General features: G+C 37.7%; 1 protein-coding gene across 3 annotated transcripts in view; it reads left to right on the top strand.

Annotated features, from left to right (window-relative positions):
* The window catches only part of UVRAG (UV radiation resistance associated), a 309,203-nt gene that overhangs the window by 29,218 nt on the left and 253,946 nt on the right, over positions 1-26,039 (top strand). For 2 of the 3 annotated variants that reach the window (XM_065944542.1, XM_065944544.1), the window contains exons 2-4: positions 447-564; positions 8,386-8,420; positions 24,883-25,044. In XM_065944542.1, coding sequence (XP_065800614.1) covers positions 447-564; positions 8,386-8,420; positions 24,883-25,044 — 315 coding nt within the window. The remainder of the gene's footprint in view (positions 1-446; positions 565-8,385; positions 8,421-24,882; positions 25,045-26,039) is intronic. The other variant, XM_065944543.1, reaches the window with a different exon arrangement.

Raw genomic sequence — 26,039 nt, 5'->3', positions numbered from 1 at the left:
GATCTGGCATCAGACTGAACTAGCAACAGAGGTGTGTGTATGTAATAATTGCTAATTTTGTGTTGGTGTGAGTTGGACTTTGCATGTCTACCAGCGTCCTTCTGATGGGAAAAAAAGCAAATTACTGCCTAGTTAATATACCAGGAAATACTGATGCTGTTCTACAGGTATTTAGGATTTATATAATATTTATACTTTACAAGAATATTTCATTTCTGTTATTTCATGCTTCCAACAGCTTTGTAAATGATATAGGGCAAGAATAACTCCTATTTAATGGAAGAGATGCTGAAGCATAAATGAGAGACTGGGTTAAGGTTGTTGGCTCAACAAATAAATGACTGGGACAACTTACTAAATTTTATCTTTGAATTGTAGCTTTCAGAAAGTTTTAGAAGAGGAAAAACGTGAATGCTCCTCTTTTTTTGTTTTTCTTTGTGTTTCAGCGGCGTCTTAGACATCTTCGGAACATTGCTGCCCGGAACATTGTTAATAGGAATGGCCATCAGCTCCTTGATACCTACTTCACACTTCACTTGTGTAACACTGAAAAGGTGTACAAAGGTAAGAGAATCTGGACTTGCCACCCACAGATGGATAGATCTCATTTTTATTCTTTTGTAACATAAATGGTTCTCTGCATCTCTTGCTAGTATTGCTTATTAGAAAACTAAGTTGTCATGCTGTCTGAAAATATTTCTTGAGCAGTTGTTATATATATTGAAGAAACATGTCTTTTGGATAGCTGAGCCTTACAATGATAAAATTTATCATTCCTTTATAAATGTTAATGTTTAATTATTCAGTAGCTGTCATTTGAAATAGGTTACTTGAGTCCAGTATCTAGTTGCTTGTCTTTAAAATATAATTGATTCCTTTAGTCTTGTGGTAAAATTTGGACCTAGTTCATATCTTCTCATATCTGTAATTTTTTGTATATATGGGCTCATTTTTAGAATTGCATGGTTTCTTTGAATTCATTTCCTCATACTGAAATGTGGATTCTTCCAGAAGTGATAATTCTATGAGGACATCAGATATTTGATTCAGAATCACAAGCATCTTTTGAATACATATTAGGCAAAAGACACTTTGACATAATCAGTTGACTTATGTTGTATACTGTAAAAGAGGAAGAATGGTATAATGACAGAAATATTGAATTAGATTACAACTATATTGATATTAGTTCTGGATATTTCAGCTAGTATGTAACTATATACCAGCTATGTACCAGTATGTACTTATATACCAACTATTACCAGTATATATAGTATATACTGAAATAGCTTGCTATGTCCTTTTTGGACAAAGGAAAAAGGACTGTAAATTCCACCATTTTTACAGTTTTATTTCATTCTTAGGTTTCATTCTAACCACTGCGTATTTTTAAAACTATTGTATTAATCTGAACGAGTAACTCTAGCTACCATAACAAGTGCTATGAGTCGTTCAGTGCCTTGACATAATAAATTTCTGAAACACTAAGTTCAGTGAGCAATCTCTGGGAGATGGTGAAGGACAGAGAAGCCTGGCATGCTGTAGTCCATGGGGTTGCAGAGTTGGACACAAGTGAGCGACTGAACAGAGTTCAGTGTAGGTGTTACTTATCAGGTACTGGCTTGGCAGTTCTCCTCTAACTGGTGGCTCAGGTATCCAGGCTGCTTCTGTTTAGGAATGATGCTTCTGGTGTGGCAAGGGAAACGGATTATTTGAGGGAGATTTTTAAATGGAAATGTTCCACATCAATTCCATGACATTCCATTAGCGGTATATCAGTTACATCATCCTTTTCAGGTGAATAGGGGATGGGAAAATATTGTCTTCTTATGTGTCCAGAAGAAAAATGAAACAGTTTGGTCACTGTGCTAAGAGTATAAGTATTTTTGCAGATCTTATTACATTTGGTCTGCTGCTCACTAATTGGTTTCATCACTAGCAATATATGACAATGCCAGAGTACTTTACATTTTTTATAGGTTTCTATATAATCAGTTCTTGGTTGTCTTTGTTAGAACTTCTGTGTTCTTGCTCCATTGTTACCTCTGATAATAGTTACTGACATTGAACTTAGTACATTTTAAATATTTGGTAAATGATAGCAATTATTATTAGAATTGTAATGTTAACAGGCATAATAGTAGTTTCTCAAAAGAGTAGTCATGGGACTGGTTGATAACCATGATGTAAAAACTTGTCCAAGAGATACAGTGAAAACAAAGTGATTTTTTTGTTGTTGTTCTTTTTCTTATCTTCTCTAGCTTACTTTATATCTTGAGCTTAGAAGTTATTATAGAATATTTCTGTTTGTTTTTTTTTTGGACTGCTTCTTTTTATTTCAATGAAATGGTTATTAACATAATAAGGAACTTGCTGGTTTCAGACCACAGGGAAATCCAGTGTCTAGTAGTGGTATTGAGTCTGTCACTGACTAGCCAGCCCTTTGGCTGGGACATTTAGTTCCTCTTGTGTGCTGTTAATTTATTTCTAAAATGAGAGGATTGATGACTTCTGAGACTTCCCTGTGCTCCAGAATGTCATGGTTGAATGAAGTCTATTGACATAACAGACTTGTTGGGCCCACTTGTTGGGCTCTGTAACTTTTCACTGCCATAGGAGGAGCCAGAAAACTCTTTCCTTAGTAAGCCTAATTAATACCACCTTATCTTCTTGGAGCTGTGATGATAAACTTGAATATTCATTGCATGATCATTATGTGGCCCTTGGTGTAGGATGACCACAATGGAAGGCCTATAGGCTCTTCTTAAAAGCCACCTGTACCACCTGCCTAGTGGCATCATTTCTGTTTCAAAAGAAGTTTGTTTTTGTTTTTTTTGAATTGGAAGAATATCCGAAATGCTGATTTCTAAGTTATTCTTTTATTTCAGCTGAATTCACAGCAGAGCGTAAGAAGTTATGTGTGAGTGTTTTTTATTTTTGACACTTTTTTTAGTGCTCTTAGGAGATTGTCTATTTCTCAGGTAGTTCAAATTGAACACCATTTATTACATTCTCAGAGAACAAAGCCTTGTGTTAATGGATGAGGAGTTAGATTCTAATCCTGGTTCCTTCTTAAACTTAGAAGTTTTATAAAATCAAGTTTGTTCTTCAGCCATAGTTATTTTTCCCCCATGAAATGTGAGTACCTGTGCTTTCCTGGATTACCAACCAGTTATTTTGGTATATCAGAAGACAATCTCTACATAATTCAGTTTGGTGGTCTCATGCATGTGTCATAGTTTCAAATATCACTTGTCACTCTTACAGCTTACAAAGGTGTTTCTTTAGCTTCGGCCTCCCCCCTGAACTCATGCTCATGTATTCAGTTGCCTACTGTACATCTCCATTTGGAGCCTAGGAGGTGACTTAAACTTGATATATTCAGCAATGAGTCTGATGTTCTAACTCTGATCTATCTTCTGTATTCATCCGTCTATCAGAAAATGGCAACTCGGTCTTTCCATTTGCTTGGCCAGAAACCTTGGAATCACCCTGCATTGTCCTCTTTTATATTCTATACCCAATTTTTCAGCAGATATTTTTGGTTCTTACTACCAAAATATATCTATAATCTTTTCTTTCCTTACTACCTCCAAACTACTGTCATGGAGTGGTTGCGTGAGTTGTTGAAGTAGACTTCTAACATGTCTGTCTGCCCTTGCACTCTTTTCAGTGTGGTCTCAACCGAGATCCTGTTAAGATGAAAGTCAGCTCATGTTATTCCTCGCCCCAAACCCTCCAATGGGCTTCCTGTTTCATTCAGAGTAAAAGCTAAAGTTCTTTCTGTTTCCTAGGCCTTTCATGAACTGGCCAACTGTCACCTCTCGGCACTTATCTCTTTCTACTCTTCTAGTTCTCTCTGTTTCATCCCTACTGCCCTTCTTGCCTTCCTTGAATTCAAATTGACTTCAGTTTAAAGGCATCTGCCCTCACTCTCCTCTTGATAGTCACATGACTAGCTCCTCTGCCTTCTTTCAGGTCTTCACTCCAGATGTTTTCTCAGAGAAAGTCTTGATCACTGACTAACCCTTTTAAAAATCTAGGAGCTAGATTCTAATCTTGGTTCCTTCTTAAACTTGGAAGTTTTATAAAATCAAGTTTGTTCTTCAGCCATAGTTATTTCTCCCCCATGAAATGTGAGTACCTGTGCTTTCCTGGATTACCAGCCAGTTATTTTGGTACATCAGATTTTTCTCCACGATACTCCAGATAGTCTGACATAACTGTATGTTTACTTATTTGTTTAATGCATGTCTCTGTCCACTAAATGTGAGCTCCATTTGAGTAGAGATTTCTGGGTCAGTTTTGTTCACCGCACTGTTTCCAATACTTGGAATAATTCTTGGCACAAAATAAGCCCCCAGATATTTTCATTTAATTTTTGAATAGCTAATACAGTCTGTGGCTCAATATATATATGATGGTTTGTATTAAAATCTTTCTCTCACCTGTCCCATCTCGCTAGTTTTTTGCTGCACCCTGGTTTATCCTTACTGAGATTCTTCATGCAATTGCAAGTAAAAATTGTACCAAATTATATATGTGTATATATATATATATATTTCTGTGCCTTGCATCTTTCACTTATATTTTAGATGTCTTCCCGTATTATTCCATAAACAGCTTCTCTAATTTTATTTTTTTCTGTTTAGTTTTGTATTGAACAGCTGTGCCATAATTTATTTAACTGACTTCTTTGGATGAGCATTTAGTTGTTCTGGTCTTTTGCTATATACACAGCATTGCTGTGAACAGTTTCATTGGTATCTATTATTTTCTGTGAGTGCTAGTATGGCTTTAGGGTAAATTCCAGAGTGGGAGTACAAATATTACAAAATTGTCCTTGTTGACATTCCCATTTGCTGTATATGGGTACCCTTCTCCCTACAGCCTGACCAGCAGACTGTGCAATCAAACTTGTGAAATTTTGCCAATCTGATAGTTGAAAAATAGCTTCATAGTAGAGTTTAAGTTTGTTTCCTCTTTTCTCAGTGAGGTTGAGATACTAAAAAAGCATTTGTTAAATAAATGGAAAGCTGTATAATAGCATGTTTTGACATGCCATTGGAACCATGCTTTGCAGTCTCTGCTTGCTTTGTTTGTTTAGGTCTTAGCTTGGATAGAGAAGCATTTGTATCTAATAGTCCCTTTCATGTAGAACTAGAATCGCGTGATATCTTTTTGAAAATTTATTTGTCTAATAGTTTTGCTCAAGTTGAATTAATAAAAATTCATAGAATTATATTAATAACAATGATAGCTTATATAGTATAGTTAACTCAATATTTCATTTGGGCCTCATAGCAACCCTGTTATTTTCCAGGTGTCATTCTCCTTTAAAGGTGAAGAAACTATGGCCCAGAAAAGTTAATTGACTTGTCCAGGGTCAAGCTTATACATGGTGCATTGGGGACTGGAACTGTTTTTTTCACTTTAAATTCTCCTAAATTCACTATTCTGTTGTGTACCATGTTGCTGATTTCATTGACAATCAAAGTATAGCAGAATGGTAGACAGTGTAGGCCCACATTTAGCACTTTATAAATTACTTTAGACTCGGTGATTCCTTTCCAAACTGTATGGCTCCTTTGTTGACCTTTATCCATTAAAATTAGCAAGTCCATTTTGAGGGTCTAATGGAGAAAGCAAATTGTTTAGTTTCATTTATGTATATATATATAGCTAGTCAGCAAAGTTTTGAAAAAAATAATAATGCTGTTCATTTTCTTAGAGCTGGAGATATATATGTTGGAGATTCTTTAAGTTAGACACTTTACAGATTAAGCTGAGGAATTCTCTCAAAAGAAAAACGGAATAGCTTTAATTTTTTTCCACTGGTTTAAAAAGTATTACATACTTGCAGCAAATTTAGACAATACAAAAGTATATTAAGTGAAAGTACCTTGTAATAACAAGCAACACAATTTTAGCCCTAAAAGTCTCCCCCACCCCCAAAAACATATTGGGAATAATTTAGAGTATATGTATGCATATTAGAAAAGAACATATGTATATGTATATATATACGCACATGCACGTACATATGTACATTTATGTAGCCAGTTTATGACTGGCATTGGTTAACCGTTTGGGAAAAAATGAAAAGAGTAATACTGAGGGTTGGGGGTCCCTTGTGGTCCAGTGGTTAGGAATCCCCTGCCACTGCAGGGGACGTGGGTTTGATCCCTGCTCTGGGAAGATCCCACATGCTGTGGAGCCGCTAAGCCCTGTGTGCCGCAACTGCTGAGCCTGCAGTCTGGACCTTGCCAGCCACGGCTGCTGAGCCCATGTGCTGCAACTCCCGAAGCCCGAGTGCCCGGAGCCTGTGTTCTGTGACAAGAGAAGCCACGGCAATGAGAAGCCTGTGCACCGCAATTAGACTAGCACCGACTCTCCGCAACTAGAAAACGCCGCATGCAGCAGTGAAGACCCAGCACAGCCAATGAGTTAACTAATTAAAAAAAAATGTGTAGGGTTGGCAAGTATTAAGTGGGACTGTAAATTGGTATAGTGTTTATAGAGAACAATCTGGCAATATCTATCAAATTTAAACTTTTTTTCCCTTTTACCTTGCAATTTCACTTGAAGTCTATCTTATAGATACATGTGTCTTAGGATATGTATCTTGCAAAGATTATATATAGTATTACTTGAAATATCAAAAAACCATCAGTAACTTAAATATCCATCAAGAAAAGTTTCCTTTTAAGAACAATTAGAATTATCCCTTCTCTTATTTAAAGTAATTGTTCAAAATAGAAAAATTTAAAAACTGCCAAGCAAAAAATAAAAGCAAGCAGCCTAACCCTATCACCTAAGATAAATGTTGTTCATGTAATTGTAAAAATTTGGATCCTGTGGTAAATTTTCTCATAGAACCTGGTTTTTTCACTTAGTGTGTTGTGGCTGTCTTGCCACAAAATAGGATGATTATCACTATTACTATTTTTTAAGGGAAGACAAGCATAGAATAGTATAGATGTTATGTTCTGTGAAGAAACATTTTAAGCAAAAGACCTAGCCCAGAACTTTATATCCAGGTCCACTTTTCCTTTACTGCTTGATGATTCGCAAACTTCAGTCTTGTGGACTTCTTTGGCAAGTTTCACTCTCTTTGAATTTCATCTTTAATGCTACATACTGAATATATTTTAAGAAGTCCATTTTCCCCACAATCTGTGAAGTTGTTGATTCAATCAAAATTTTACTGAGTGCCTACCCTGTGCCAGGAATAATTTTACATGTTGAGGAGACAGCAGTTATACAAAACAAATGCTTCTGCCCTTATGGAGCTTACTATTAGGGGTTGGATATATGAGTTGTAAATTTCAGTGTTAGAAAGAAGTAAAGTTTATCCATATATCACTTAACGTCGTCTCATATATCAGTGATAATGTGCATCACCCATGGGAAATATTGCCCTATAGGAGCATAAGGGTACAGAGTCCTTGTAGGCTCTGCATTGACAGAGCATCGCAGGGTAACTTTGGCAGAGACAACAGAGGCAGTATTGAAGGGTTCTTAGGAATGTCTGTTTGAACCTCTGATACAGTCTTTCTTTTGATTGTATCTCCATTGAATCTCTGACACAGTTTCTCTTTTGATTGTAGCTTCAGGTTTTGTAACATTTACAGTATAAATGAAGGTGTGTAGAATCATGGAATTTTAGTGGTTACAGAGGGCCTTGATTATTAGTCTAATTGTCAAAAGTGTCATGAAGAAATGGGCCCAAGGAAATGAGAGGCAGAATGTTAATGACATGTAGAGCTAGAACTTCGGTTCCCTGGTTGTTAGATGAGTGTTCTCTCCACAGTACTACAATGGATAATCTTTGGAGATGTTTGAAACAGAGCATATGGAATTTTTGTAGACGATGGCAGTAGTTAAGGGAGAATAAAGTCTGAGTTCTTAAGGCCTTACCTTACATTCTGGGTTAAAAGGAGCCAGTCAGGGAAAAATGACTAAATTAAATCTTAATAGATTTTGACCTTTCTTTACTAGTGTTTTTCCCTTTAAAACTTTTTAATTTTAAACAAGGTCTTACTGTGTAGCACAGGGAACTATATTCAATATCCTATAATAAACTGTAATGGAAAAGAATATGAAAAAGAGTAAATCTTTGTATATGTACAACTGAATCACTTTGCTGTATACCAGAAACTAACACATCGTAAATCAACTATGCTTCAATTAAAAAACTTTTATTTACTAATTATCTGTATTTTAATTTTTACAGATAAATATATAGAGAGAATAGACCCTTGAAAATGTTTTAAGTGTTTTTTTCTTTTTTAACTAGAGCATATGTTAAAAATTTTATAGGATTAAGAGTTAGTGAGCTTATTTTCTTCCACATCACTTATTGTTCTTTTTCTTCTTTTCCAGAATTTTATAGGAGTGAAGTGATTAAGAATTCCTTGGTAAGTTTGCTTTCTGACAGGTGCATATGACTAAGCCTATGACTCCTATTTTAGAAAATGCTGAGACATAAAATAAGTTGAAGTTCAGTTCTGGTATTATATATCTACAGTTAAATCTTCTGCTCAATTATTGCTTAAATCTTCACTGATTTTTTCATTGATGTATCTCTAGTGCTTAGAGCATGCCTGGCACAAAGTAGGTGCTTGATAAATATTTGCTGAATGCAGTGACACTTTTTCTGTTAAAAACCTTTGGTTTTTTTCAAATCATTCTATAATTCTGTCATTTCTGTTTGCTCTTGAGGTTTTTGACTATTTGACTTTCCAAACATCATAATAAATGATGTTTTCCTATGTAGTTCTTAAGAATTTTATGTCTAGGGCCATTATATAGGATCTTTCTACTTATTTTTTTGGCCATAGAGTTGCTCAAGTAGAAGGTTGGAAATGGCCTTCTTTTGCGAATGGGTACACTAGATATTTTCATGATGATTCAATTTGGCCATGTTAATAAAAAGAAAAGCTTTATGGTACTGGTAATATTCTTTTAACAATCCAGCCATACTGAATTTAGTCCCTGTCCACTTTTTCAAACTTGTCTCCGAACAGTTTTTCTCACTCAGCCTTGTGTTCCAGTCTTACCTCATTTTTTCAGTGCTTCAAACATGCCAAACTTGCCTTGTTCCTTATGCCTACAGCACCTATTTCCTTGCTTCTTCACTTGGCTAAAGAATCCTTTGAGGTCTGAGCTATGTCACTTCAGCCTGGCTGTCTGTGACTATTCCATCTAAAGTAGTTCCCTTTCCACTCTTTTTCACATCACTCTGTTTATTTTCTTTAGAGCGTTTATCACTGTTGGCAACTTGCCCATTTATCTGTTTATTATGTCTCCCACTTACAAGTGTGAAGTTCCATGAGAGTAGGGACCTTGCCAGTCTTGTTCACCTTTGAAACCCTAGAGTGTTGGATATTGTAGGCGCTCAGTAAATATTCATTAGATGAATAAATGGGTAACTATAATGTGTTATCTTTACAGAATCCTTTTACATCTGTTATCTCATATTGATCCTTAGAGCAACTTGTAGACAGGGTAGATCTTAAGACACTGACATCCAGAGAGTGTCTGGCTTTTGCAGAGTCTCACACAACTGCGGGACCAGAACTCAAATCCAGGCCCTCCATCTTCAAGTCTGTACTACTCTTTCCTCTTCATCAAGCTGTCTTCTTTTTCTTTCTTTTTTTTGGCCATGCCAAGTGGCTCGGGGGATCTTAGTTCCCTGATCAGGGACTGAACCCAGGCCCTCAAGAGTGAGAGCTTGGAGTCCTGACGACTGAACTGCTGGGAAAACCAGCTGAGCCACCAGGGAAGCCTGACATGTGGTTAGCTGCTAAATATCATTTCTGCTCCTATCCTGGCTCAGTTGGAGACAGAAATGGTCTACGGACAATTGAGAGGTGGGGAGGGTCAGTTTAGGGAGCAAATAGAGTAGGACTCCTCGATTTATTTTACTCCCTTTACTATAGTGAAAACTGAGTTTTCTCAAATTAAATACACATGTGTAGCCAGTATCCAAATCAAGAAATAGAATATTTTCAGTGCCCCAGAAGCCCCCTTATACCATCTTCAGTTACTATTCCTCTCTGACTTTTAACATGGGCTTCCCTGGTAGCTCAGCTGGTAAAGAATCACCTGCAATGTGGGAGACCCTGGTTCAATTCCAGGGTTGACAAGATCCCCTGGAGAAGGGAACAACTTACCCACTCCAGTATTCTGACCTGGAGAATTCCATGGACTGTATAGCCCATGGGGTTGTAGAGTTGGACATGACTGAGTGACTCCCACTTTTCTGACTCTTAACACTATAAATTAATTTACCTGTTGGTGAACTTTGTAGAAATGGAATCATATAGTGTCTGTTCTTTTGTGTCTGACTTTGATGTCTTAACTGTATATTGTAAGAGTCGTTCATATTGTGAGGTATACTTGTTTTCTCTATTGTCCTTCATTGTATGAATATACCAGAAGTTATCCATTCTTCTGTTGCTGGGAATTTGGTTAGTTTCTGGCTTTGTTTGTTTGTTTTCTGGCCACGTTGCATTGGCATGTGGGATTTTAGTTATCGGACCTGGGAATGAACTTGTGCCCCCTGCAGCGGAAGCATGGAGTCTTAACCACTGGTCTACCGGGGGAAGTGCTTGTTTCTAGTTTTGAGCTAACATGAATAGTATTGCTATGGATATTCTTAGATATATCTGTTGGTTGAATGTTTGTATGCTTTTCTGTTGCATGTATTTCTGTAAGTGGGCTTGCTGGGAATATGCATATTATAAGCTTTAGTATATATTGCTAAATAGTTTAAAGTTATTGTTTTGTTTACATTCTTATTAGCAGTCTATGAAAGTTCTTTCTGGTTATTCTTCATTATTGTGAATACTTGATATTTTTAAAATGTGTTGAATTTAAATTATTGATATTATATATAGGATTGTTTCAGTTTAAATCAAGAGATTCTTAACTGGCAGACTAAGCACAGGTAGTGTCAGTAGTGTCAATAACTTAAAAGAATTGATATTAAGAACAACTATATACTTCTGTGTATACTAATGAGGTCCCTGTATAGCACAGGTACTACCTCAGTGCTCTGTGGTGACCTAAATGGGAAGGAAATCCAAAACATAGGGGGTATCTGTGTATATATATAACTTATTTACTTTGCTGTACAACAGAAAGTAACACAGCATTGTAAAGTAACTATACTACAATAAAAAAAAGCAACACAAAAAGACAACTGTTATTAAGGTTGTGCAGGTAGTGATACCTGATGACTGCCACCTAGTGGTCAACGAGTATAGGACCTTACTGATTTTAATATTTCTAAAATCAGAATTTATCTTACAATGGAAGAAAAATGTTACAATGAAAGATGGAAGAAAAATCTTACAATGGAAGAAAAGAGTGAACAAGATGGCTTAAAACTCAACATTTAGAAGACTAAGATCATGGCATCTGGTCCCATCCCTTCATGGCAAATAGGTGGGGAAGCAGTGGAAACAGTGAGAGACTTTATATTTTGGGGCTCCAAAATCACTGCAGATGGTGACTGCAGCCATGAAATTAAAAGATGCTGCTCCTTGGAAGAAAAGCTATGACCCAGCCTAAACAGCCTATTTAAAAGCAGAGACATTACTTAGCCAACAAAGGTCTGTCTAGTGAAAAGTATGGTTTTTCCAGTAGTCATGTGTGGATGTGAGAGTTGGACTGTAAAGAAAGCTGAGTGCCATAGAATTGATGCTTTTAAACTGTGGTGTTGGAGAAGACGCTTGAGGGTCCCTTGGACTGCAAGGAGATCCAACCAGTCCATCCTAAAGGAAATCAGTCCTGAATAGTCTTTGGAAGGAATGATGCTGAAGCTGAAACTTCAGTATTTGGCCACCTAATGCGAAGAACTGACTCATTTGAAAAGACCCTGATGCTGGGAAAGACTGAAGGCGGGAGGAGAAGGGGACAACAGAGGTTGAGATGGTTGGATGGCATCACTGACTCAATGGACATGAGTTTGAGTAAACTCTGGGAGTTGGTGCTGGACAGGGAGGCCTGGCATGCTGCAGTTCATGGGGTCACAGAGAGTCGGGCACGACTGAGCAACTGAACTGAACTGAAAGTCAAAATTTATCTTAAAATGGACGAAAAATACTTGTTAGAATTGATGATAAACTGGAATATGTTTGTGTGTTGTGAAGTCGCTCAGTTGTCTCTGACTCTTTGCGACGCCATGGATTGTAGCCTATCAGGTTCCTCCATCCATGGGATTTTCCAGGTAAGAATACTGGAGTGAATTGCCATTTTCTTCTCCAGGAGATCTTCCTGACCCAGGGATTGAACGCAGGTCTCCTGCGTTGTAGGCAGATGCTTTACCATATGAGCTATCAGGGAAGTTCATAAATTGGAATATGTTAGATGGTAATAAATATAATTGAGTAAAATAGAGCAGTATAATAAAGTATCTGGCAGGGGTAGTGGCTGAATTTCTGTGGTAGTCACATAAAAGGTCTCATTTGAGCAGACAGCTGAAAAAAATGAGGGAACATACCATGTATCAGAGGATGAGATGGTTAGATAGTATCACCAAGTCAATGAACATGAACTTGAGCAGACTCCAGGAGATAGTGGTAGACAGGGAATCATGGTGTGCTGCAGTTCATGACATCGCAGAGTCAGATACGATTTAGTGACTGAAAACAACCATGTATCTAAAGAGACCTGAAGAGATAGCAGATAGTAGTCAAGGGGTGGATGGCATGGGAATGAGTTTTTGAGAGGTAACACAAAATTGAGGGCAGCTGGTGAACAAGGATCCCTAGCTTATTCATTTTTCTATTTTCTAATGTCCCTGGCACAGTGAAGTCCAGTGTCTGTTGCATTAACTGGAACAATTCGCTGTTGACAGGCTAGATGGTGGAGCTGTCTCTCTAAGTTATATGTCAGAGTCCTGATTTCTTCTCAGATATATTTAGCATTGAACAGTTAATGGTGAATGTATAATTCAGCTTTCTTATCTCAGGGTTTAGCTAACCATACCCTCCAAAGTAGTTATTTATTGATATTTGGTTCAGGGGGCAGTTAACATTCTTAACATTATTGAAGGGCCATTGATTAATTAAAAACTAGAATAATTGAAGTAGTAAGAATGGAAGTAACTAAATTCTATAAATTGGATTTTGTATGTACAAAAGTAGAGGCGGATTGTGTAATGAACCCACAAGAAAGTGAAAGTGGCTCAGTCATGTCCAACTCTTTGAGACCCCATGGACTATACAGTCCATGGAATTCTCCAGGCCAGAATACTGGAGTGGGTAGCTTTTCTCTTCTCTAAGGGATCTTCCCAACCCGAGGATAAAACCCAGGTCTTCCAAATCGTGGGTGGATTCTTTACCAGCTAAGCCACAAGGGAAGCCTAAGAATACTGGAGTGGGTAGCCTTCAGTGGATCTGCCTGACCCAGGAATTGAACCGGGGTTTCCTGCATTGCAGGCCGATTCTTTACCAACTAAGCTATCAGGGAAGCCCAGTGAACCCATGTGCACCATGTTTAACAATTATCAAGTTAATTATTGCATATTTTATTTTTTACAAAAAAGAAGTTTTTCTTTTTTTATTAGAAAATTGAAAATCTCATGGTGGCAGGAAGAAGCGTGATAGCTAGTTCCTGTGTGTTTGGAAGTCCATCTCTCACAGCCTTGTGCTGCCCCCCTTACATCACATTCCCTTCTACTGGTTAAATGTCTTCTAGAGGTCTAACAGAGGTCAGTGATAGGCCTTAGAATTGAATAAACAAAGTTCTAGAGCATGTGCTTTTAAGGAAAGCATGTGACAGAGTTATCAGAACCAAAACTTCTGTTTGAATTGAGACTGCCTGAGATATTTTTAAATCTTTGGGAAAAAGCTGACTGGACAATATAAATACTTTTTATGAGTTACTGGCCTGAGGGGTTGTCACAGAAGTGTATGTTCTAGTTGAACTGAATTAACATTTCATCTTTGCGCGCATGCGCGCACGTGAGAGAGAGAGAGAGAGAGAGAGAGAGAGAGAGAGAGAGAGGGAGAAGGGAATTGGATCCTCTTGCTTAGCCATCTTATGTTATTTTGTGTTAAACTTCATCATCATGCAGTTATAAGACCAGGGAAGAACAGGATTCTTTGGGAACATCTAGGAATGTCGTTTATCTTTAGTTTGGTGAGGGTGATTAGGAGAGGCTTCTCACAATAAGTAATTCCTAAGTTGAGACCTGAAGGATGAATAAAGGTGAATGAGACAAAGGAGAGAGAGTTTTGGGCTGGGGAATAATTCAGTTCAGTTCAGTTCAGTTGCTCAGTCGTGTCCGACTCTTTGCGACCCCATGAATCACAGCACGCCAGGCCTTCCTGTCCATCACCAACTCCCGGAGTTTATTCAAACTCATGCCCATTGAGTCGGTGATGCCATCCAGCCATCTTATCCTCTGTCGTCCCCTTCTCCTCCTGCCCCCAATCCCTCCCAGCATCAGGGTCTTTTCCAACGAGTCAACTCTTCGCATGACGTGGCCAAAGTACTGGAGTTTCAACTTCAGCATGATTCCTTCCAGTGAACACCCAGGACTGATCTCCTTTAGGATGGACTGTTTGGATCTGCCTGCAGTCCAAGAGACTCTCAAGAGTCTTCTCCAACACCATAGTTCAAAAGCATCAATTTTTCGGCGCTCAGCTTTTTTCACAGCCCAACTCTCACATCCATACATGACCACTGGAAAAACCATAGCCTTGACCAGACGGACCTTTGTTGGCAAAGTAATGTCTCTGCTTCTTAATATGCTATCTAGGTTGGTCATAATTTTCCTTCCAAGGTGTAAGCGTCTTTTAATTTGATGGCTGCAATTACCATCTGCAGTGATTTTGGAGCCCCCCAAAATAAAGTCTGATGCTGTTTCCACTGTTTCCCCATCTATTTCCCATGAAGTGATGGGACCAGATAAGCCCATCTAGACAATGGGCTTATATGTATAGGTTAAATGTAGAAAATCATCTAGATCTTTATAGTAACATTATTAGGCAGTGGAGTCTTTAATATGTGGCAGACCATATCTGTATCTGAGTGGACCAGCTCAGGAATATTTGGTCATTGTCTGGCAGCTATTCTATAAACCATGATCTTAGTTTTCTGAATGTTGAGCTTTAAGCCAACATTTTCACTCTCCTCTTTCACTTTCATCAAGAGGCTTTTCAGTTCCTCTTCACTTTCTGCCGTAAGGGTGGTGTCACCTGCATATCTGAGATTATTGATATTTCTCCCGGCAGTCTTGATTCCAGCTTGTACTTCTTCCAGGCCAGCGTTTCTCATGATGTACTCTGCATATAAGTTAAATAAGCAGGGTGACAATATACAGCCTTGACTTACTCCTTTTCCTATTTGGAACCAGTCTGTTGTTCCATGTCCAGTTCTAACTGTTGCTTCCTGACCTGCATATAGGTTTCTCAAGAGGCAGGTCAGGGAAGACCACTAGACAACTCAGGTATGACCTAAATCAAATCCCTTATGACAATACCGTGGAAGTGAGAAATAGATTTAAGGGACTAGATCTGATAGACAGAGAGCCTGATGAACTATGGTTGGAGGTTCCTGACATTGTACAGGAGACAGGGATCAAGACCACCCCCATGGAAAAGAAATGCAAAAAGGCAAAATGGTTGTCTGAGAAGGCATTACAAATAGCTGTGAAAAGAAGAGAAGCAAAAAGAAAAGGAGAAAAGGAAAAATATTCCCATTTGAATGCAGAGTTCCAAAGAATAGTCAGGAGAGATAAGAAAGCCTTCCTCAGCGATCATTGCAAAGAAATAGAGGAAAACAACAGGATGGGGAATAATTACGGCTTATGAATTTAGTATGCCATTCCTGAGAGTTATCTTGTATGTTTTGGGGAAGTTGGAACAGCTTTTATGAAATCTTAGTTGTGTTTCTTGTGACCGTATGTTTGTTTTTGAGTGATAAAATAGTGACAACTTGTTTGTGTTTTGAAACTTTTCTATATATGTGTTCCTTTAATAAGTATCAGTTGAGCAGTGTTTTAGAAAAATTGCCCAGGGAATAAGTAATTATTTTAGATTCTCCTGGAGGTGAACTTTTCAAAGCTATAAATATCCTAATATTCTGCCACTGTACTTTCAGTGAATAAGATATAGGTCACTAAATGATGTTAGTACTTGAATAATTTGTTCCATCTAGACAATGGGCTTATATGTATAGGTTAAACGTAGAAAATCATCTAGATCTTTATAGTAACATTATTAGGCAGTGGAGTCTTTAATATGTGGCAGACCATATCTGTATCTGAGTGGACCAGCTCAGGAATATTTGGTCATTGTCTGGCAGCTATTCTATAAAATTATAAAGGAAAGTCATTGTAATGAGAAGATTGTAATGACAATAGTTCTGCTGTATTAATGTTCTGTTGGTTTAAAACGTTGGTTCAGGTCATCTATTCAGCCACAGAAACAACTTCAAAAGACTCCTCTCCTTTCCAAAGACTTTTAATTAGTTTTAGAATGAAGTATTCTTGGTGCCCATCACACCTGTGCCCATCATCCCACCCCTTAAATATGGCCCTTCATATTTACGGGCCAGACATTCACCAGGTCTTTTTTCTTTTTTTTTTTTCATTTTGGAAAGGGGTGGTTATTTCATGATTTTTCTGCTGAGAATTTGAAATTACGCTATTTCATATTCCAGAGCACAGGAGTTTAGTTGAGAGATGACCTTACACATAGGGGAGTAAATAGTTGTCTTTTCAGATGGTTAATCCTCCAACTCCTGTCTTCAGGCTTTAGGGCCCCAAATGACATCATGAAGAGATGCCTTTGTTTTTTATCTCTGTAGATACCTCCTTGTAAGATGCTGTATTTTGTCCATTATTGAATCTTTGAAAATTTTTGTCTTATTACTTTGTATTGCGATACAGCACACATTACAGTAAAGGGCACAAATAATAGCCTGGTGACTCTTCACAGGGAACAGATCCATGTAACCAGATCAAGAGGAACAGCATTATTTTGTGTTCTCCCTCTAGTTACTACCTCCTTCCAAGGACCACCACTATCCTGACTTCTAGATTAGTCCTGCTTGCTATTGAACTTTTATATGGCATATGCTCTTTTGCTTAGCATATTAGTGAGATTCATACAAATTATTTATTAATTCTATATGTACATGTCCTTTGGCAAGTATGTGTATCTATTTCTGTTAGGTATCTACGTAAGAGTGGAACTAAGTGCTGGATCATAGGTTGTTTTCAGCTTTAGTAGGTACTGCCAGATAGTTTTCCAAAGTTGCTTGTACCGGTTATATCCATACCAGCAGTGTGAAGGTTTTAGTTGCTCCACATTCTTGCCCAAACTTGTTATTATTTGTTTTGAAAATTTGAGCCATTCTGGTGGGCTAGTGGTATTATATTGTGATTTTAATTTACATTTCCTCATGTATTATTCTGATTGATCACCTTTTCCAGTGTTTATTGGCCATTTGTTTATGAGATCTATTCAATCTCATTTTATAGTTCAAGTAGTCTTTTTTTCATGTTTCCTTTTTTAATTATCTCCGGTCTTGTGCAGTTGGTTTGTTGAATTCTACTCTTCTCTGTTGTTCCGCTCATGTCTGTGAGTATGTATAGCCTTTTTGTTGTTCGAGCTCAATGCAGAGGACTTCTCGTAGACCTGAGTGAGACCTGGATCTGGGCTTTGAATTATGTTCTTGTCTCTCTTTAAGACTGCCCAAACCAGCGCCTCAGGTTTATATACATTGGCAAATTCCTTTAAGGGAAAAAAAATCCTTTAGATTTACGTTTATTTCTTCGGGTTCTAGCTTTCCTTTTTGGCTTGGAAAATCTTTAGTGATGATGGTGGTTATATTTTAGCCAGCATTTTTAATTGTTTTCACTGGGAGGACCGTCTAGCTTGCCATTATCACAAATGGATGTTTGCCTTCCATTCATTCCTTGGGTCATGTGTGAAATCTGATCTTGCCATTTCGTAGTTACTCATCATGTTTTACTCAAAGTACTTTTGTCTTTCTTTATTGCCTATGTTTTCAATAAATTTATCTAAACATAACTTTGCCTTCTTAAAATAATTGGCTACCTTCAAAGAAAGATTTACTGGTATCAAATACTTCAGCATATATTTCCTACAAACAAGGACAATCTCTTATATAATTACATTAAAATGACTAAAATCAGGAAAGTATAACATTGACACAGTACAGTTAAGCACAGTCCTTCATCCTCTACCCCCCAGGTATAGTTGACAAAAATTGTGTGTATTAAGATATGCAGCATGACGTTTTGGTTTATCTATACATGTGTGTGTGTGTGTGTGTGTGTGTGTGTGTGTGTGTATACACACATATACATATACGTATATCTATATATACAGGTATATATATATTATCTATACATATTATATACCCATATATATTTAGTAAAATAATGACCAAAATCAAACTGATTAATATATCTATTACCTCCCATAGTTAACTGTGTTGGTTTTTTTTGGTAGTGAGAATGCTTAGTGCTCTCTTAGCAAATTTCAAGTATACAGTGTAGTGTTATTAACTTTACTCACCATGTTGTACATTTGATTTCCAAGATGATTTCATCTTGCAAAACTGAAACTTTGTACCCTTATACTCTTTGGCCAACATCTCCCCATTTTGCCCAACCTTCAACCCTTGGCAGCCACCATTATACACCCGTTTTTATGAGTTTGACTTTAGATTCTACGTGTAAGTGATATCATGCAGTATTTCACTTTCTGTTTCTGACTTATTTCACTTGTCATACTATCCTTCAGATTCACCCATGCTTTTGCAAATGGCAGGATTTCCTTTTTAAGGCTGAATAATGTTCCACACATATGTATTACATTTTCTTTATCATTCATCTATTGATTGTCACTTCGGTTGTACATGTATTTGGCTATTGTGAATAATGCTGCAGTGAACACGGGAGCGCTTCTATCTCTAAGACACTTTCATTTCCTTTGAGTATCTACCCAGAAGAGGGATTACTGGATCATATGGTAGTTCTATTGTAAATTTTTTGAGTTACTTCCATAGTGTTTTCCAAGTGGTTATACCAATTTAGGTTTCCACCAATTGATTCCTAGTCCTTATTCAGGTGTTGTCAACTCTCCAAGACTCAATCTAGAATCACTTTGTCTTTAGTTGTCATGTTGCTTTATTCTTCAGTTTGGACAATTCTTTAGCCTTTTCCAGGGTGTTCTGACTTCAGCATTTAAAACCATCAGTTCAGTTGCACAGTTGTGTCCGTCTCTTTGCGACCTCGTGGACTGCAGCACGCCAGGCTTCCCTGTCCATCACCAACTCCTGGAGCTTGCTCAGACTCATGTCTGTTGAATTGGATGTCCACCCAACCATCTTATCCTCTGTCACCCCCTTCTCCTCCTGCCTTCAGTCTTTTCCACCATCTGGGTCTTTTCCAACGAGTCAGTTCTGTGTATCAGGTGGCCAGAGTATTGGAGCTTCAGCTTCACCATCAGTCCTTCCAATGAATATTCAGGACTGATTCCTTTTAGGATTGATTGGTTTAATCTCCTTGCAGTCCAAGGGACTGTCAAGATTCTTCAACAACAAAGTCCAAAAGCATCAGTTCTTCAGTGCTCAGCTTTCCTTATGATCCAACTCTCAGATCCGTACACAACTACTGGAAAAATCATAGCTTTGATTATTGTTGGACCTTTGTTGTTAAAGTAATGTCTTTGCTTTTTAACATTTTGTCTAGGTTTGTTATAGCTTTTCTTCCAAGGAGCAGGCGTCTTTTAATTTCATGGCTGCAGTCACCATCCACAGTGATTTTGGAGACCAAGAAAATAAAATCTCTCACTGTTTCCATTGTTTCCCCATCTATTTGTCATGAAGTGATAGGACCAGATGCCATGATCTTGATCTTAGTTTTTTGAATGTTGAGTTTTAAGCCAGCTTTTTGACTCACTTTCACTTTCATCAAGAAGCTCTTTAGTTCTTTGGTTTCTGCCACAGGGTGGTGTCATCTGCATATCTGAGGTTATTGATACTTCTCCCTGCAATGTTGATTCCGGCTTGTGCTTCATCCACTTTGGCATTTTGCATGATGTATTCTGCATATAAATTAAGTAAGCAAACTGACAGTATACAACCTTGACCTACTCCTTTCTCAATTTGGAACCAGTCCCTCAATTTAAAGCCATACAGACCAGTTATTTTGTACACTCTTTGAGTTTGTTGGATGTTTCCTCATGACTAGATTCAGGTTTTGCATTTTTGGCAGGAAAACTATACCGGTAGTGCCGTATTCTTTTCAGTGCTTTAAGAGGCACCTGTTGCTGGCTTGTCCCAACTTGTCACTTGATTAAGGTAATTCCTGCCAGGTTTCTCCACTGAGAAGTTATAATTTTTCCATTTATAATTAATAAGTGATTTGTGAGGGAAAAACTTTGAGACTTTTTATATATCCTGCTTCTTATCAACTGTTTGCTTACCAGTTTTAGCATCCATTGGTGATTTTCTAATTTCCATCTCTCCTTTTATTATTTACTAGTTGGCAATTTAACTTTCTCTCCCATTTAATTAATTATTACTCTGTATCATTATGGACTCAAAGAATCTTATTTTATTCAGTGGGTTAATCTATAACTATAATTTATTTTGATGCTTAACATTATCCTGCATTTGGTTAGTGAGAGCCCTGTAAATTGATTGCTGTATCCTTTTGATATGGTCCCATCATTGAGTACTTCCTGACATTCTGGCTTGAGATATTCCAGACTCGTGTTGTACCCTTCCTGCCGTAGCTCTGGAATCAGTTTTCTCCCCCAAGGAACCCTTGGTTCTCTTTTATTGAGACTGCAGAACAGACAGCAAGATTTGAGCATGCTCATTGTTACTAGTGTGTTCATTACTTCTAGCCTTTCTTAAGGGACTGAGCTAGGAAATGACACGCACACACACACACACACGCACACACAATATATCTATGGCTCTGTCTTTTAAAAACCATGCATTCATACCAATATCTCTGATTTCAGTCCAGCTGAACTCCCAATTCATTTGTCACTTCATTCTCTGACAGTGAAAAACCTGACTTCCACTGACCTCAACATCTTTGCTCATGCTTAGAATTCACAAAAAGTGGCCTCAGAATTACTAATCCTTACCACTGTAAGAAGCAAACCTATACTTTGGAGTTCAGTGTCTATTTCCTTAAGTAAAAGTCATATTCAGTGAAATGCACAAATTTTAACTCTTTTGTTGAGTTTTGGTAAGTGCATACATACCTTGTCAAGATATATACATTTCCTATCATTCCAGAAAGTTCTCCTGTGCCCAGAAAGCCATCTCCCCACAAGAGGAAATCATTTGTCACCACAGATTTGTTTTACTTGTTTTAGAACTTCATATAAATGAAATAATCATAGAATATATATTTTTTCATGTTGTTTTACGTTCTTGCCTCGTCTTTTCAGCTGTACTTCTTTGCATTAATTTTTAAATCGTTACTTTAGGATTGCCGTATGTATTTTTAACTACTTCATGTAAACAGGAGAACCTTGCAACAGAGTAATTCTAGTTTTCTACCTTCTCTAATTTGTGCTGTTAGTTTGTATATATGAATCTATACATATGTTATAAAACTCTTTATACAGTTATAGCTTTTACTTTAAACAGTCATATATGATATAAATAAAATAAGAAAAATAGATAGTCTTTTATATTTACTCATTCTTTACCATTGCTTTTTATGCCTGGTTAGAGAGCCAATTTCTGTCTGGTGTCATTTTTCTTCAGTGTAAAGAATTTTCTTTAGCGTTTTTTGTAGTACAGGTCTGCTTACTTATTCCTAGACTTTAATGTTCATCTCCATATTTAAATGAAATTCTACCCCTATTTGGGCTTCCCTGGTAGCTCAGCTGGTAAAGAATCTGCCTGCAATGAAGGAGACCCCAATTTGATTCCTGGGTCGGGAAGATTCTCTGGAGAAGGGATAGGCTGCCCACTCCAGTATTCTTGGGCTTCCCTGGTGGCTCAGACGGTAAAGAAACTGCCTGTAATGCAGGAGACCTGGGTTCAGTCCCTGGGTTGGGAAGGTCCCCTGGAGGAGGGCATGGCAACCCACTCCAGGATTCTTGCCTGGAGAATCCCCACAGAGGAGCCTGGCGGGCTGTAGTCCATGGGATCACTGAGTTGGACACATTGAGTGACTAAGCCCACTACCCCTATTTAGCAGGGTTGGTAAAACAATTTTGGTGGGATAGAGACGGGATGCGGGTCATATCAGAATGGATCTGGTGATCTTAGGTTGAAATTCATGGGTGCTTGGAATCTGTTTAAAACTGTTTTGCACGGTGAGCTTATTGTGTTATCATCATGCTATTGATTGATAGTCTTTTGGTGTCCTCAAATGTCCATTTTGGTTAAGTGGGCATTCACTCACTCATTCAGCAAATATTTATTGAGCACATAACAGGTACTTGTCAAACTTTGAGGATCTTATGGTGAACAAATCGGGCAGTGTTCCTGTCTATCAGATCTTTTATTTTAGTACAGGGAAATCAGAACATAAAAATATACAAGCAAAATACATACAAGTGAAAAAGATCAGACATAAGCACCATGAAGCTAGAAGTCATGTTCCCTCTCCTGAAATGTCAGCAGTTAAATTCACAAAAACACATACATCAATATATCCCCTAAATCAAAGATACTGCTCTGGTTCCCTCACCACTTTGGTCAGGAAAAAACTCACAAAGCAAAGATCAGTTACCCTTATATGAGGGCTTTTTGATTTACTGATTTATATATTATGAAAGTTGATAATTTAATGAGATTAATTAGAGTTATGTTCAGTAATGAGAGCCCTAACATTTAAAGTAGGGGAAATAGCAAATCAAAACTACAATGAGATATTACCTCATACAGGTCAAAATGGCCATCATCAAAAAATCTACAAACAATAAATGCTGAAGGGGGTGTGGACAAAGGGAACCCTCTTGCATTGTTAGAGGGAAAGTAAATTGATACAGCCACTATGGAGAACAGTGTGGAGATTCCTTAAAAAAAACTAGGGATAAAGCTACTATACGACCCAACAGTCCCACTGCTGGGCATATACCCTGTGCTGTGCAGTTAGTTGCTCAGCTGTGTCCAACTGTTTGCGACCCTGTGGACTGCAGCCCGCCAGGCTCCTCTGCCCATGGGGATTCTCCAGGCAAGAACACTGGAGTGGGTTGCCATGCCCTCCTCCAGGGGATCTTCCCAACCCAGGGATTAAACCCGGGTCTCCTGAATTGCAGGTGGATTCTTCACCATCTGAGCCACCTGGGAAGCCCAAGAATACTGGAGTGGGTATCATATCCATTCTCTAGGGGATATTCCCGACCCAGGAATTGAACCAGGATCTCCTGCATTGCAGGTGGATTCTTTAAAAAGACACGTTACCCCAGTGTTCATCGCAGCACTATTTACAGTAGCTAGGACGTGGAAGCAACCTAAGATGTCCATCACCAGATGAATGGATAAGGAAGTTGTGGTACATCTATACAATAATACAATTGAATATTATTCAATCATAAAAAGGAACACATCTGAGTTCTAATGAGGTGGATGAACCTAGAGCCTATTACACATAGTGAGATAAATCAGAAAGAGAAAAACAGATATCCTATATTAATGCATATATATATATAGGAAGATGGTACTGATGAACCTATTTGCAGGAGAGCAGTGGAGACACAGACATAGAAAACAGACTGTGGACGCAGTGGGGGAAGGAGAGGGAGGGATGAATTGAAAGAGTAACATTGAAATGCTACCATATGTAAAATAGATAGTGGGGATTTGCTATATAACACAGGGAGCTCAAACCCAGTGCTCAGTGGTAACCTAGAGAGGGGTGGGTTGGTGTGGGAGGTGGGAGGGGACATGTGTGTACCTCTGGCTGATTCATGTTGATGTGTGGCATAAACTAATACAATATTGTAAAGCAATTATCCTCCACATAAAAATTAAAAAAAGAATTTTTTAAAAGTAGGGAAATAATTGAAAATAAGTAATTGATGCATTGTAGTTCATGTCTGTTGATAATATTAAAGTCCCTTAATTTTTTCCCTTTTCAGAGAATGTTTCAACTGTCTAAATGGAAAACAAACTTCTTTTGGAGCATAAAGTTGACCTTGTCATTCTTAACCTTAAAACCTCTCAATGTCCCCACATCTTGTACACAGTAAACTACCCCCTCAGCATGAAGTCTCCTGTTAATCTCTCCAGCTTTGCATCCTGCCACTCTTCTGTTGTGTGTTCTAGCAGTTGTCTTAGTTACTTGACCACACCGTGCTATTTCACACCTCTGAGCCCTTATTTTGCTGGGAAATTGCCTATTTCAACCTGGTGAAATATTATTTGTCCTGTAAAAGCCAAACTTCATGGCCTGCATGCCCTCTTTCCCCCGTTCCTTCATAGTTTATTAATCCCTCCTGCGCCACTTTGTAATCTTTTGAATATTGGACTTTCCATGAAACTGTGTAATTATTTAAAGAGTCGTTCAAATCCAGCAATAGGTTAGAGGTACTTTGAGGGCATTGTTTATATGTTATTTCTTAATGATTGTGTATTGTGTGGAATAAATAAATGGCTTACCATTGGAAGCCATGTTAATTAGAGACTAGAATATATGCTCTTTCTAGTGACTATAATAAATAAGCAGAGAAATTAAAAAGTGTCAGTATCACTCTCTTCATGTTAATTGGAATGTCTTATTAGTTCACTTAAGTTTGCAATGTAATATATGAGTTCTTTTGGTTAAAAAACAAAATGATATACAACCTAACTGAAATAACTGTAAACATTTAGGGTCTTCCTAAAGCATGTTTTCATTTCCATTAACAGAATCCAACATGGCGGAGTCTTGATTTTGGAATAATGCCAGACCGTCTGGATACATCTGTGTCTTCTTTTGTGGTGAAGATATGGGGTGGAAAGGAGGACATCTACCAGCTGTTGATTGAATGGAAAGTCTGTTTGGATGGGCTGAAATACCTGGGTCAGCAGGTAATTTTAGACTGCAGTTTCAAGTAGTTGTCCTACCCAAAGAAACCATCTAGGTTTTTTTGTTGAATTGTCAGATTCTGTTTCCTGTTAATAAAGAGAGACCTTTTATGATTGTTTACTTAATTACAGAAATTTGAGTCATTGAGAAGTTTAAAAAATAACTGGAAACATTTATGAAGAACTGCTATAAGCTGCTAATTTAAGAGGATTTTGAGTGGGGTGGGCAGTAGGAAAGAATTTGCTTTCTTATAGTACTCTGCTTCTTCTGTCATGCTGGATATTTCCCCTAGAATCTGAAAAATAAGTTGAAAATAAACACCTCTCTTATGACCAGTAGAGTAGGGTTTTTCAAAAAATAATTTTTTTCCAAAAATTACTATTTGTTGAACACAGGGATGACAAATGCCTGGCTTATCTACTGCTACCCATTCCCCGTGACTGATGCAGCTGATTGAGCTATCTGAGCTCAGAAGTAGCTGTGTGGTCTTTTCTAACACGGTGTTCCAGAATGCACCTAGCAATATGCCAGAATTGCACATGAAATGAAACCTGTTTGCCATTCCCAGACATAAGTAACTGCAATTAATGTTTATGACAACCTTGTGAAAGTTGATATTATTGCCCATAGTTTCCTGATGGGAAAATTGAGCCTCAGAGAGTTTAAGAAACTGATGAAGATCACATTAATAGGTGGAGCTGGAATTTATATGAGGCCTGGCTGACTTAAAAATTCATTCTTTCTGCTGTACTACACTGCTGTATACATGTAGTCCTTGGTAACCACCCATCCCACATTGGAATAAATGCCACTTCTATTTTGTTATACCTGTGGTACGACTGACAAAGGCAGTGCTAAAATGTTGTCATATCTGCGAACATCCTTCATATTTCTTAATATTTATTCAGTATATACCATCTGGTATATTTCTTTTAGACAGTTCTCTCTCTATATTTTTCAGATTAAAAAAAAAAAAAAAAAAGACAACTCTGCCCTT

The sequence above is a fragment of the Muntiacus reevesi genome, chromosome 9, assembly GCF_963930625.1.
Source record: "Muntiacus reevesi chromosome 9, mMunRee1.1, whole genome shotgun sequence".
In the NCBI taxonomy this organism is placed as follows: Eukaryota; Metazoa; Chordata; class Mammalia; order Artiodactyla; family Cervidae; genus Muntiacus; species Muntiacus reevesi.
The sequence above is the reverse complement of the archived record's forward strand: the minus strand, read 5'-3'. Positions and strand labels throughout refer to the sequence as shown.